This window comes from Mauremys reevesii, linkage group 1 (assembly GCF_016161935.1).
Source record: "Mauremys reevesii isolate NIE-2019 linkage group 1, ASM1616193v1, whole genome shotgun sequence".
NCBI classification, from domain to species: Eukaryota; Metazoa; Chordata; order Testudines; family Geoemydidae; genus Mauremys; species Mauremys reevesii.
The window spans coordinates 168965114-168979940 of record NC_052623.1 but is presented as its reverse complement, the minus strand read 5'-3'; the positions used below and the strand labels follow the sequence as shown (position 1 = coordinate 168979940).

Sequence of the window (14827 nt, the reverse complement as noted above, 5' to 3'; positions counted from 1 at the left end):
AAAAGGGGGTATCATACGATTGAATTAAAATGTAAAGCCACGGGCTTGCTATGCTATTTCAGTAGAGTACATGCGACAAAGATTACAAACACTGTAGACACTGTGCTGGGCACGCCTGATGCGGCCGCTTATATATGTCAAATAATTTTCTAGAATAGTAGTTGGAGAGGGAGGGGAGGACCAATGGTAATGGGGCGCCGCAGTAGTTGGGACGCATGCTGTGAGCAAATGCGGGCTTTCCATACATTTCTACAACATCTATACTACGCATTTGGCGCTTATTGCATAATACAACAATTGCATACTTTAAAACTAAAAGAGTATCATGCGATTAAATTAAAATGCAAAGCCACTTTTTTTTGAGACATTAGGGTGTGCCTGGGCACATCCGACACACCCCGTACGCACGCCTATGAATAGAATGCTGATTACATTTATTATAAATAATTTTGTATGTTTTTCTTAATTTTCAGATATATTGATTTCAATTATAACACAGAATGCAAAGTGTAGAGTGCTCATTTTATATTAAGTTTTATCACAAATATTTGCACTGTTAAAAAAAGATCTACAAGTTGAAGCATGAAGGGGCATGAAGCATGAAGAGGCATATGAATGTTTAGCATATCTGGCACATAAATACCTTGCTATGCTGGCTACAACAGTGTCATGTGAATGCCTATTCTCACTTTCAGGTGACATTGTAAATAAGTAGCATTATGTTCTGTAAATGTAAACAAACTTGTTTGTCTTAGTGATTGGTTGCACAAGAAGTAGCACTGAGTGGACTTGTAGGCTCTAAAGTTTTACATTGTTTTGTTTTTGAGTACAGTTATGTAAAAAATAATTCTACATTTGTAAGTTGCACTTTCACAATAAAGAGTTTGAATTACAGTACTTGTATGAGGTGAATTGAAAAATACTACTTTTATCTTGTTTATAGTGCAAATATTGGTAATAAAAATAATATAAAGTGAGCACAGTATACTTTGTATTCTGTGTTGTAATTGAAATCAATATATTTTAAAATGTAGAAAAATATTCATAATACATTTAAATTGGTATTCATTGTTTAACAATGTGATTAAAATGGTGATTCGTCTTTTTTAATCAAGTTAATTTATTTTGAGTTAATCACTTCAGTTAACTGCAATTAATTGATAGCCCTAGTAATAGCCCTGTAGAACTTTTAGATACTTGGAGTAAAGCTGAATAGCGTGGCTATGGACACTCAGCACTATGGCATATTGTCGTTGGATGTTATAAGGACAAGTGTTAGAATGCCTAATTTTTAGATTGGCATCTTTTCCCTTAGTCTCTAAAAATAAATGAATGAAAGGTCCTATATGCAAATAAAATTGAAGAATGCATAAGAAGAGCTGTTTCTTCTCTGTGGGCCAAACTCTGAGGTTCTTACTCAGTTTCACTCACGTTATATACTCTATCCTTACTCGCTGTTTGCAATGGGAATTTGCCTGCGTAATGACTGAGTTAAAAATTGAGTAAGTACCCATGGTCTAGTGAATGGGAGAAGGGTGAAAGGAACTTCAGATCCAAGTGGTTTGTGCTTTGATGGAATCTGTTTATAATAAAAAAAAAAAAAAGAGAAAATGTGTCTTTACTTTTCAGACATAAAAATAAAATAATGCTGAATCTCACCATCAGTAGGGTTACCAGATGTCCTGTTTTTATACAGATGGTCCCGTTTTTGGGGACTTTTTCTTATATAGGCACCTATTACCCCCCACCCCCATCCCATTTTTTCACAGTTGCTATCTGGTCACCCTAACCATCAGAAACAAAGCCCTAAAGAAAATAAAAGAGTAAAGAGAAAAAAGTAGGTAAAATGATGTTGGTAGTTATTTATGGCATCAGGGTATTTACAACTATTCATGGATATAAATAAATATTGCATTTGGAAGGCCTAACTCAATTTAAAGTATCTTAATTTAAAATAGAAGCTCCTAGTTAAAGATATCATGATGGTGAGTGTGACGGGTTGGATCACAGAAACCCCCTTGGGAACTGCCAAGTGATGTGCCAAGACTACTTCTGCCCCTGCTTTCCCTGCCAGCTCGGGACCCCAGCACCTGTCTTGTTGAGCCAGATACATCCATCTGCTCCAAAACCAACTCAGGGTCTGAATTACTTGCCCCAAAGCTGCAGACTTAACTGAAAACAGCCTACAGAAGTGTTCTTTTCTTTAACACTCAGGTCCAACCCCCAATGGGATCTAAACCCAAATAAATCCGTTTTACCCTGCATAAAGCTTATGCAAGGTAAACTCATAAATTGTTCGACCTCTATAACACTGACAGAGAGGTATGCACAGCTGCCCCCCCGCCCGGGGTATTAATACATACTCTGGGTTAATTAATAAGTAAAAAGTGATTTTATTAAATACAGAAAGTAGGATTTAAGTGGTTCCAAGTAGTAACAGACAGAACAAAGTGAATTACCAATAAAATAAACACACAAATCTAAGCCTAATACAGTAATACAATTGAGTACAGATAAAATCTCACCCTGAGAGATGTTTCAATAAGTTTCTTTCACAGACTGGACACCTTCCTAGTCTAGGCACAGTCCTTTCCCCTGGTACAGCCCTTGTTCCAGCTTAGGTGGTAGCTAGGGGATTCCTCATGATGGCTGACTCTTCTTGTTCTCTCCCACCCACATATCTCTTTTGCATAAGGCGGGAATCCTTTGTCCCTCTCTGGGTTCCCCCCCCCCCACCTTTTCAATGGAAAAGCACCAGGTTGAAGAAGGATTCCAGTTCAGGTGACATGATCACGTCACTGTAAGACTTCATTACCCACTTGCCAGCACACACATACTGTATACAGGGAGACTTACAAGTAAAACGGAGCCATCTGCAGACAATTGTCCTGGTTAATTGGAGTCATCAAGATTCCAAACCACCATTAAAGGCCCACACTTTGCATAATTACAATAGGCCTTCAGAGTTATATTTCATGTTTCTAGTTTCAGATACAAGAGTGTTGCATTTATACAAATAGGATGATCACACTCCGTAGATTATAAGTTTTGTAATGATACCTTACAAGAAACCTTTTGCATGAAGGTTTCCAGTTACATTAGCATATTTTCATAAAATCATATAGAGTGCAACATCACAGTGAGTATGGTCTGACAACCTATATAGATCAGAAAGATAGAAATTAGAGGTCAGAGTGAGTTTACCCTCGCTTTGGAAACTGCTAAATCATGCCCGCCAGAGATATCAGCTACTGGTATCAGACATTAACAAATACTTCTAGAGAGCATTCCCCCCCCCCCTCAGCTTTGGAATGTACCAGACTGCGCCAAGTTTTGAGTATTTTTGAAATCTCTCTCAGGGAAAGATTTCCTTATCTTCTGACTACTTACAACACTATCACCCCTGTTCTCTTTTCAAATTACACAAGCTGAATACTGTTCTTTGTCCAGGGGCCCTGCCATCATTCTTGGTTATATTTATGAGAAAGGATTTCTCTTAAATGGGAAAACAAATTAATAGATTCCCCAGTTCCTTAACACCATCACTCCCCCAGGTGTTATCACAAGCTAAGGGGGAAAGATTTGTTAGATATCCCTTATTGGCAATACAAGACTGTAAAGATCTGCTGTTCTAGATACTTATTATACTTTATATATGTGATATAATTAACCTAGCCTTCTTGTGAAAACAGTATGACACTGGCAATTCATCTTTGGTAACCTATATAAAAGGGTCTGCTGGAACCAGTGCCAAAGGTTCTGTCCGATTTCTGCATCTGTGCCGCCAACAGTACTACTTTAATTAATATGAAGCCTGTCTACCTCCAAGTTTTGTGTTAATGGAGAACCAAATTAAGACAACACTGGAGTAATTAAACAGCCTTCATAAGGAGACATAATTGCTCATCATACACTATCCTAATGGTTTTCCAAGGCAAATAATGGTGTGAGCTTTCAAACTATAACTGAAAAAGGTCCATGTACTTTTATGTAAAAAGATAAGAGATTCAGTACATATAACTAGATATACTCACTACTATTCATACTACTTATAGTAAATATGTGGAAAATATATATCTAGCAGAATGTGTAAAAACACATTCCAGATGGGTTGTTATTATTATTAGGTAGTTCTATACCCAAAGGTACATTGTCATGTTCATATGCCCAACTAATGCACATTTCATAATGAAATCAATCAACATATTTCCATCTTTACCATACAATAATTAAGTCATTTTGAAAACTTAGTTACATCACTTTTAAAATTGATTGTTACACATTTTCTCTGTTTTCTAAGAAACAGGTTACAGAATTAATTCTCTGTGTTCAAACTATTTTGAACCCCACACTTGAGTAGTGTCATTTTGAGTGCAGTAAGAACTGACCCACACTTACTTTTCTTTCTGGGTCAAACACAACAGACTTGCAAAAGTTCCATATCTTGTTCTATTGACAGGTTAATGTGCCCCCTTACTGTACTGCTGAAGTTGAAGAAGGCTCAGTAAATGAATGTTACAACGTAGCTTTTGTTAGTAGTAGTTGAAAATATATCAGAATATGGGAGACTTGGAAAGTGGTCTGTAATGCTGGAGACATTTTCCACACTGTAGGACTTCAGTAAAGAATACCTGTTGAAGAGAGATGTATCCAAGACAGAAATATACAAAAACATTTGCCTGTTTTTGTGTAGCACCTTCAGTTTGTCTCTCATCTCATTGTCGCCGCTATTGTAGATTGTTAAATTTTGCTCTAGAAACTGGCCCTTAACCTCACTGTTTATTTGCAGCTTTCGCAATCCCAAAATGGCCAGGTATTCTCTTGGCAGAGGAGTGGAGCCACAGAGCGAAAGCTTCAGGTAGTGCACCACTGTAAAGTTCAACAGCATTCCAAGCACGGTTGTATCTGTGAACCAAATTGTTAGGTCACTGTGGTAGCTGGCTCTGTCAATTGTATAAGGCAAGATGGTTTTGCAACTGCACATGAGGTTTGCCAAGCTGTAGTCACAGTCATGGATATCAGCAGAACAGCTGCAGTTGCGAATTGTATTTTCCTTGGTGAAAATCAGAGTGTTGTTCTTCTGACCTCTCACAAAACTGTTAAGACAGAAACCAAGAACGCCAACCAAAAGGAAACAGTGCTTATGGCAGGATACTGACATCACGCTGCCAGGCATCTTGTCTTCTTTTACTCAGTGATTCTTATCACTTGCCATTACCTAATGAGAATAAGAGAAGCTTTATTATACTAGAGTTCACTTAATTGTTAATATTTTCTCCCACTCATTGTCTGACTTGTCTATTCAGGACTACATTGCCACTTTACAATCTACCCTAAGTTAGGGGACAAGATGGGTGAGGTAATATCTTTTATTGAACCAATTTCTGTTGGTGAGAGAGACAAGCTTTCAAGCCACACAGAGCACTTCATCAGGTTAGGAGAGGCACATAGCTGCACTGATCCCAATGTAGGTCAGAGAACAAACTGTGACTCAACTGGATTTCTTGCCAGCCATTCCCTTCCACTGGAGGAGGAATAAATTGTTTTACTCACTTTTATAGATCAGCTTACTTCCCCCCTGTGCATTTCACCAGCTACGCTGGCTGACAAGGGTGAGGGCAAAGATATAGGGCTCCTCCTACTCCGTGCTCCTATCCATCTCCTCCCAGTGTACTTGCTTGCTGCCAGGAATATTGAGTGAGTGCTAATAACCCCCGCAACACTAGCTGCAGTGGAGGGCAATCTGAGCAGGGAAGTAAAAGGTGGGGTCTTACTGCCTCTTACTCCCCTGCATGGCTGAGTAAGGGCTGTGACAATCTAGCCCTTAGAATGTGAACTCTTTGGGGGAAGGGACTGTCTATTACTCTGTGTTTGTGCAGTACCTAGCACAATATCGTCCCTACATTCATTGGAGCCTCTAGGCATGCCTGTAATAAAAATAATAAAGGCATTGTAAACGGGTCGACTCACCCCTGCGGTGCCTCCTGCTGGTTGCTCTGCAAATTTGGCTCAGTCCAGCCTGCCCCACCCACACCTCTGCAGGCTGGATCCACCTGTTCTGTAGGCCCCCCCTCCCTCCCCTCCAGGACCCTTTGCCCTTTACATGGCCCCCTGCCCCCCCCCTCTCTCTCTCTCTCTCTCTGCCCCTCTCTCCCCCCCTCCCCCCCCCCCCCTCCTCACCTCTGTGCCTTGCACAGTGTTCAGTCATTGTCTAGCCCCAGACTGCAGGCAGCACTGCAGCACAGCATCACAGGCAGTTGGCCTTTGGACCTGCTGCCCTGCCTAGGCCCCTGCTGCCCCCCCCCCCCCCCCCCCCTCCCCCCAGCTCACTGCTGGGCCACAGCCTGGCTCTTTGGCTGGAGCTCCCTGGCCTCCCCCCCCTCCCTCTGCTCTCCCCAGCCCTCTCTCCTCAGCCAGCTCAGCCTCAGCTCTCTCTCCACAGCCAGAGAGCTCTCTCTCTGTCTGGAGACTGTCTGCTTCTTTGCTTGGCCTTCTCTTCTCAGCCTGTTCATGGCCCCAGCTGGCAGCCACTTCTTCAGCAGCCCAGCCAGCAGCTGTCTCAAGCCCCTTCAGGCCCCTTTTTAAGCCTAGCTCTCCACACCTTCAAACCCTGGGGGCAGGGTCCACCCTGCTACAGGCATGGAGGTTTATAAAGAACAAATTGTATCTCAGTCATTTAATCTTTACTGTTTTATAGCTCTCTTCAGAGCTATGGTTGAGTACCAAACCAATATGAACATTCTTCTCTCAGGCCATAGCCTACACGTATGGTGGCATGTAGACTATACACACTGCGTGCCCCTCAGCATGGGTATAAACAGCAGTGAGGCACTGCTTAAATGAGTAAGGACATGACAGAACCTTAGGATACATACCCTACACAGCTCTCTACCATCTATACTGCTATTTTTAGCAGTGTAGTGTCCCAACCCTCCAGCAGCAGGAAAAGGAAAAGGCTCTGCCGGGGGGAGGCAGCAGGGAAATGCTCCAGCAGCGTGAAAGACTTGGGCAGCGGGGCAAGGCTCCAGCAGGGGGAGGCAGGGGAATAATACACTGCTAAGAATAGCAGTGTAGATCAGGGAGGCACTGACTGGGCAAGTTAGAGAGCCGTGGTGAGCACATCCCTGAGGTTCTGGTGTGTCTTTACTCTACTCACCTAAGCAGTGCCTCACTGTCTACACTGCTATTTATACCCATGCTGGGAGGGGCATGGAGTGTCTGTACTGTGTAGACATCAGATACAGACAGCAGCTTACAATCAGGCTGTTGTGATTTGCCCTCATCCTGAAAAATACCCACTTTTTCTTCTGAGTAAAACTAGGACAAGCCATGAAGATTTTATGAAGTAAAACACAAAACATATACATTCGCTTCATATGCATAATTATTCCTCAGCCATAAAAAGGTATTCATTGTCCAAAATGAAGAGCTTGCAATTTTGTAAGTAAAACACAAGAACACAATAATCGACTACTCCGGTCTGCGATCTGGCTAGGCCCACCAGTCTTTTGTATTTGTTCTTAGATACTTTTACCAGTTTATTTGCTTTTTCAGAATCTAACCTGTTGCACAGTTTAGATTTAACCAGTCCAAATATGCTAAAAACACACTTGGTTGATACTGGGCTGCGTAAGCAAGCGTGTGGGTCTTTTAAAATTTGCCATAAATCTGAATTCAACTAACTTTACTTCCATAATTTTTCATCATTATGATGCAAGCAAGTATGCAACAACTCTTTTCCTGAACATAAATTTTAAGCAGAAGATGAACGGAGATTGCTCGTGAATGAACCTGATGCTGAAGAGTTGCTAAAGAGCCTGACACCGGGACTTAAATTATCATCACATCTATGTTTTCATGATGACAACGGCATGGAAAATGTCTCACTTTCATGATCATTAAGTTAATGTTCTGCTCTTCCATTTCAATAGACAGAGTTTCAGTGACTCCTTTAATCTTGAAAAGGTGCCTCTTCAACCCCTCCCCTGAGGCCGCCACTGCTCATGCCTCTTTGACCCCTCCCCCAAAACCCCCCTACCCACTGCTTGCACCTCTCCGACCCCTCCCCCAAGATCTCCCCCGCCCACCATTCCTCGGAGGGGGTGGAGAGGTGTGAGCAGGGTTGGGGTCCTCAGGGGGAAGAGGCAGAATGAGGGCAGGACCTTGGGGGGAAGAGGGAGTGGGGGCGGGAAGAGGAGAAGTGGGGCACGGCCATGGGGGAAGAGGACAAGTGGGAGCAGGGCCTTAGAGTGGAGCACGGACGGGGCTATGGCCCAGATGTCCTTTTGGTGGCAGCACTCTGAAGGCAGTGGGCCAGCAGCAGCGCCTTTAGAGAGAGGTGCACTGCATCTTGTTTGGAGAGGCTTAGCCTCCCTGGTCTCTTATACCTGCCGCACATGATAAATATTACAGTACTACTAATGGTAAATACTACTACTAATACATAATATCCTGCCTCAAGATAAGAGATAAGATATATGGGTGGGAATATTTTTTTCCTATTAATTTGAAATCTTATACAGTAGGACCAATTAGACAAAATTCTGCCCGGGGTGTGGTTCCCACTGAAGCTAGCCAGAATCTTCTTTGAATCCGAGGGAAGAATTTAGCCCTTACAATGTTTAAATGTTCTCTCATCTCTAGAGCACATATCCAGTGCATCAACCAGTACAGTGTTTAAAAAAATGGGGTCTGCAAGAAACTAATAGTAATCATATATAATTAATGAATATTCACAGGGTACCAATCCAATCCTGATTTAATTAAACAATGGAACCTTTTAATATACAAAAGTTTGTGTAGCACCCTATTAACAGAATATTTTAAAATGCATTTAGTATCTTGTTAGACTACCCTTGTATTAGTAATCTGTGGCTGATTCTCAGAGGACAGCTCCTGGCTAATGGGTTTTGTTCACATTGTAGAAGTCTATGCTTTGGATCCAGATATTCTGGATTCAGTCCCTTCTGACAACCGAACAAAGAACATGTTTAAAATTATAAACATCATTGCATTTTGATAGATAGGCTTCATTGTTCTCTCAATTACATTCCAAATTTATAGTTTACAAAAGAGGTACATTTCAGTCCACTTATTTCTTTAATGTTTGGTCACACACCAGTATATTTACAGAAATTATGATGGCTGGCAAATGCCCCAGGATTTACACATCCATGAAAAGAGGAAGATGAGTGTTCTAGAGCAATCTTTAAGGAGCTCACGCCAAGGTGTTTTAATTTCATACTCACCTCCCATGTCTAGCAACTATTTTAAAAGTTAGAAAAACATGTTTCTTTTGAATGCAGGATACAGACAGCTTCTTGTTGAAATTAAATATTTAATCCAAATTCCACAGCATTATCTCTCACAACATACCAGAAATGCCACCTGACCATTTAGTTAATGTTAAACTTCAAAGGTCAAGTACAACCATGCTGTAACTCCCCAGGTATTATGCAGTTACACAAGCAATGAATTTGGCCCCAAACATCTAAGAATCCAATCATGCATTACAATGAGAATTCTACTACCATACCTACACATTTTGTTCATTTTTCCTTGTCTTGAGGCTATGATAAAATAAATCAGAATATTTACAGTATCATTATTGTGTAATAAATGCAGTAATATTCCCCTCACACATTGCCAAGTATGATCTGCATCTGTTTTAAAGATAGTATTTTGCAAGCAAAATTCATAGATGTTAGCAGCAATATGAATGTATATAAAAGAGATTTTAATTAAAGTGCCATATGAGCCAGGAACACAGCATTTCTCCTGAATTGCAAACTCCAACCAAAATCAATAGGAGTTTAGTGATTTTTCCAAGTAAGTTCTGAAAGCTTATAGGCATGACAAAAAACAAAAGCAAAACATTTTTTTTGATAAATTCTAATCAGATCTAACTAGTTATTCCTCTGCTAATTTTTTGCACTCACCTGAGCTTTGCTTTCCTTTGTTACTCTCATGCAGCCAACACAGGAAAATTCTGTTTCACAGTTAGTTTAGTCAGTCACAAGCTGTGTTCTATATCTTGGTATTGAATGAAGCATTATCTCCAAAACTACTTGCTATCCTCTTTTGTTCCCTGCAACTCAGAAACAATCATAGCAATAAGTACTGCATGCTAACTTTTGGTGTGTTTTTGGCAAGCAGTATGCAGGCAGTGAAATATCTGTTGTAGGTTACAGTGTGTCCACAAAATATTAAAATCACCTGCACTGCACTGCTATTTGAGCCTCCAATTATCTACAAAGACATGTGCATTACATAACTCCTATTCAAACTACTCTGCTGTCTGCACACTTTGGGGAGTTTGAGAAAGGTTTTTGTTGATTTTTTAACAAGCTTTTCTGCAAAAAAAAAGAAAAAAAGGGGGCTGTTAGAAGAGTCACAACTCAATAGGTAGGAGAGACCCCCTGGGAAAGTCTGGAGGAGCTGAAAACCTGGAATATGATTATGAGGCATCAGGGAGGCTCAGAAGGCACTGGGAGTCTGTAGGGAAGAAAAAGTGGAGGGGGTTACAAAGCGGAAGGCAGTAGAGTTCTAAAAGACTGGTGGGGGAGAAGTGAAGTGAGGAAAATGAGCCTGAGAGAAAGGGATACAGGACACAAGGGGTCTGAAGAGTATGCATGGATGGGAATCTTTTGGGTTCAACTAGGTAGACAAACCTTTTCCTGCTTAGCCAAACCAAATCTCTGAACTATTTGGTTTAGTCATCACAAGTGTGGCTATGTAGAGCTGGCCAACAATTTCAGGGTTGGTTTTTTGTTTTGTTTTTGTTTTTACAAGATTCTTAATTGAAATTTCAAATTTCAATTTAAAAAGGGCGGGGGGGATTTTAACAACATTTTTGTGATCTCCCACAACTCATGGTGGGTTATACCTTCCTGAAACATAAGTCTTACAGGGAGACTCTCTTAGTTTGGATTAATGTTTAGAGAGTTTTTAAAAGCCACGAGGTGCTGGAAAGGGCTCACAGGGACACTCAGAAGCTCCTTATTAAAATTCCACCACTAAACTAAAGGTAAGATTAGGGTGATTTCCTGCCTTCTAATGGGACTGGATTCTCCATTGTGTCCAAGGTTACATCATGGCACAAAGTGGCTTTAGGACTAGAGAATCTGGGCTATGGAATCTACCCCTCCTCCTCACACACTCTCACTCTCTAGATGTTGCTTAATTACCTTAATAGAGACAATTTATCCCTAGGGCTCTTTAAAATACTTCTAGAGAGTAGTCTATGGAATTCAGAAGATGGCATTAAGTGTCAGGTACTTTAATAAAATTTCCCAGAGAAGGAACTTGAGTCCCCGCCCTGAAAGGCCTGTCGTACACAACACCCCATTTCAAATCACACTTGGTTGAACACTCCGCTGTACTATCAATATAACCCCTATATTTTCAGAAACAAAGTATAAACATTTCCAGTGAAATGTGTTTCATACACATTTGTTGCCCTCCTTCCTTGGCTATGGTTAAGAGACAGTGTTTTGGACATAAAAAAAATGAATAGACTGTCCAGTCAGTCCCCCATTCCTCTTTGTAGCCCAGGCACATTTGGAAGAAGGGGTTTATCACAGGCTAACAGGGACATTTTCTTGTGGGAACTCCTCATTAAAATATTAATGATACATGGCTATTGAAAAGTCTCTGCCACTGTACAATTTGTTTCCATTAGACATGATATTTCCCTCAGAGAATCAGCAACCGCCATAAAAGTGAGAAATTGTGAGCATTCCACATGCAGGTTTTTTTCAGCTTTTCAATTTGTACTTTGAAAGACTGTAGAACTAAAAGAACCATTACTTCTTGAATTTCAAACTGGTGCTTGGCAAGTGGACGGAACACTATCCTTCCACGACAAGTCAGTAAACAGAAATTGTCCACCCTCACATATTCATTCTGGAGCCAAGTATGACCACATTATCTGAGGAAGGTGGGTGTATTCCTGATCTTAGAAAGACTCTGGTATGGATTTTGTTTTTAAATAACTGTTCGATCCAGTAGTTTCAGACAGTAAAACTTGTCCAAACTCATGCACGATATTTAGTCTTTAAAATTGTCTGGAATGGTGAAAATCAGTATATTTTCATATCAGATATGTAGAAGTAGTTCAATCATTTATTTTAATTAATTGTTTGCCCAATAAATACTTTCTGATTGGAACATGTAGAGGTTCTGTACTCCAAGTGCAGGGGCAGTTTAAACAAGCGTTTATAGGATTCTTTTGCTTCCAGTGAGAATCTGTTTTAGTTTTAGGATTGGAAAATTCTAAACTGTGTCAGGATGCAGGATGGCCTTCTGCAGAATCAGAATTTATCCCACTCAGCAAAGAAATGGACTGTCCAAAAGATGAACCAGCAGCTATGTCATTTCAGAAAGAAAGAAAGAAAGACGTCTTGGTGAAGGGATGGGCTGAATGTGTGAGCAAACCCTTTACCCAATTGCACTGACAGTGTCTCTAAACTGTTCTAGTTTAATTAGTTAACTTTTCTACAGTGCTTTGAAAATCTAATGCTCTGTGTAAGTAAGGCTACATCTACACATCCGCTATGTCGGAAAAACGTATGTCCCTCAGGCGTGTGAATATTCCACCCCCCTGAGCAACATAATTTACACTGATATAAGCGCTCATGTGCACAGTGCTATGTTGGTGGGAAAACGTCTCCTGCCAACATAGCTTATGCTGCTTGCGGGGGATGGTTTTTTTATGCCTATGGGAGACCAGCATAGAACATCTTCACCACAGCGCTGTACATGTAGACATGGCCTAAGACTATAATGTCCTCTTTTCAGTTACAAGTTAGGCTATTGCCAGCTCCACCCCAAAATGTATAAATAATATAGACTGAGGTCTGCTTTCTCCCATCCTTCCCCATGGAATCTTTTTTTAAATGGTTCCTTGTGGAAATAAATTCAGTGGGCAGACAAAAGGAGAGGAACAGAAGACAGCTATAAACAGCTTCTGAGTTATGCCACTCAGAACTACCATTGCGATGGAAAATTAATCAAGTTTACAAGTTTCTGAAATGAGCCAAGGCCTGAAATAATAATTAGGCTCCACCATCAGGAAGTGCTCTTCTTATCACTGCTCTTCCATGATATTATTACCCCTTTCCTTTTAGCATTCATCCAACCATCCTATCCAGCAATAGAATCCACCATCCCTACAAAATAAAATCACTTCCCTCTCCCAGTTTCCTGTGACTAGTTGGATTGCCCTTACTGTTCTCCAGAGCTCTGGAGCCCATTTACTTACAGCTATCTGCATGCTTACCAGTCACAGAACCGATAAACCACAGAAGCAGTCAGGGGCGGCTCTACAGTTTTGGCCGCCCCAAGTCATCATCGCGCGGGCGCCGCCGCCGCGGCGCGGACCCTCCCGCGGGGCGGACTGCAGAAGAGGGTCCTGGTCCCGCTGGGGCCCGGCCCCCCCCCGCGGCGGGGCGACGGTTCCGCCGGCTCCTCTCGAGCGAGCTGCGCCGTGCCGCGAGGTCAGCCCGGCGGGGCGGAGGCGCGCGCCGCCCGGCGCCCGCTCCTCCGCAGTCCGTCCTCCCGTGGGACCTCCGCGGCCCCGCCGCGCGCGCGCACTGCCAGGCGGCGACTGCGGCGCGCCCCCCGCCCCCTGATGCCCGCCCAGCCAGCACTCATTGGGGAAGCAGTGGTGGGCAACCTGCGGCCCATCAGGGTAATCCGCTGGCAAGCCGCCAGACGGTTTGTTTACATTTGCATGGCCACCTGCAGTTCCCAGTGGCTGCGGTTTGCCATTCCCAGCCAATTGGAGTTGCGGGAAGCAGCATGGGCCTCAGGGATGTGCTGACCGCCACTTCCTGCAGCTCTCATTGGCCAGGAATGGTGAACTGCGGCCACTGGGAGCTGTGGGCAGCCATGCAAATGTAAACAAACTGTCTGGCGGCCATTCAGCGGATTACCCTGATGGGCTGTGTGCAGCCCACAGGCTGCAGGTAGCCCATCACTGCACAGAAGACATCAAGCTGTAATTTAAACAACTTTCACCTTCCAGTGAGTGAAAAGGAACCATCAGATGGAAACCAAGAGGTTCAGGAGCTCTGGGGAAATTAGTAGTGCCACAGTCTGGCATGCGGCAGGAAAAAGAAAGTTTGCTTATTTAAAATTTGCTCTGAGATGCCAAACTCAAATGTGGGGAGAGGATATGGAGACCCTGCAAATGACACCTATGTCAACCTGTATACTTATTTCAAGAGTAATACTTTAACCCTCCCCCATACATTATGAAGTATAAATTCCTAAAAAATTCAGCTGTTTTCTTCTGGGCACAGGTAATTCTCTATTTGTAGGGCCCTGTCTAGAGGCAGATCTATGCATTATTGCTACAGCCTGCTGCTAGATCCTTGGGATCACATTCTGGCAGGCTCTGCCCATGGACTCCTGAAAGAAAGTCTATGGTCAACAGTGGGATGGGGATGTAGAAGTTGTTCACCCCTATTTTGCCTCTCTCCAAACCTATCTAGAGAGTGCTCTGCATGCACTTTGTAACTAGAGTGAGTGGGGTGTGGACTAGGCATGTTCATCTGCATAGAGCTCCTGCCCTACAGGCTTTACAGAAATGATTCCTAACAGGAATTCCTGCTTGAACTAATCTTTGCGTGGGGGGTATGGAGAGGCCTGCTTACAGGTTATATCATTAACTCTGATTTTACAGTGTATGCATTAACACTGTGCACAGCACTGGAAGAACACGGGTATACACAGTAGCAAGGTTTTCACAGTGTCTGGGCCTAATGCTGCAGCTATTGAATTTAATGAAAGTATCTGCATATATCTGATTGGGGTGAGGCTATCC

At 42.3% G+C, this 14827-nt stretch overlaps 1 protein-coding gene across 1 annotated transcript; it reads right to left on the bottom strand.

The window, feature by feature from the left end:
- Positions 1-3037: 3037 nt before the first annotated feature.
- Positions 3038-10022, bottom strand: C1H21orf62 (chromosome 1 C21orf62 homolog). Its single transcript, XM_039506935.1, has 2 exons — positions 9939-10022; positions 3038-5218 (listed from the first exon to the last, which is right to left on the bottom strand). The coding sequence occupies exon 2, from the start codon at positions 5174-5176 to the stop codon at positions 4502-4504; it is 675 nt and encodes a 224-aa protein (XP_039362869.1). The 5' UTR covers positions 5177-5218; positions 9939-10022; the 3' UTR covers positions 3038-4501.
- Between the last annotated feature and the right edge of the window lie 4805 nt (positions 10023-14827).

Excerpts from the sequence above, each read along its gene's own strand:
- C1H21orf62 (XM_039506935.1), bottom strand. The coding sequence starts at position 5,176 with ATGCCTGGCAGCGTGATGTCAGTATCCTGCCATAAGCACTGTTTCCTT.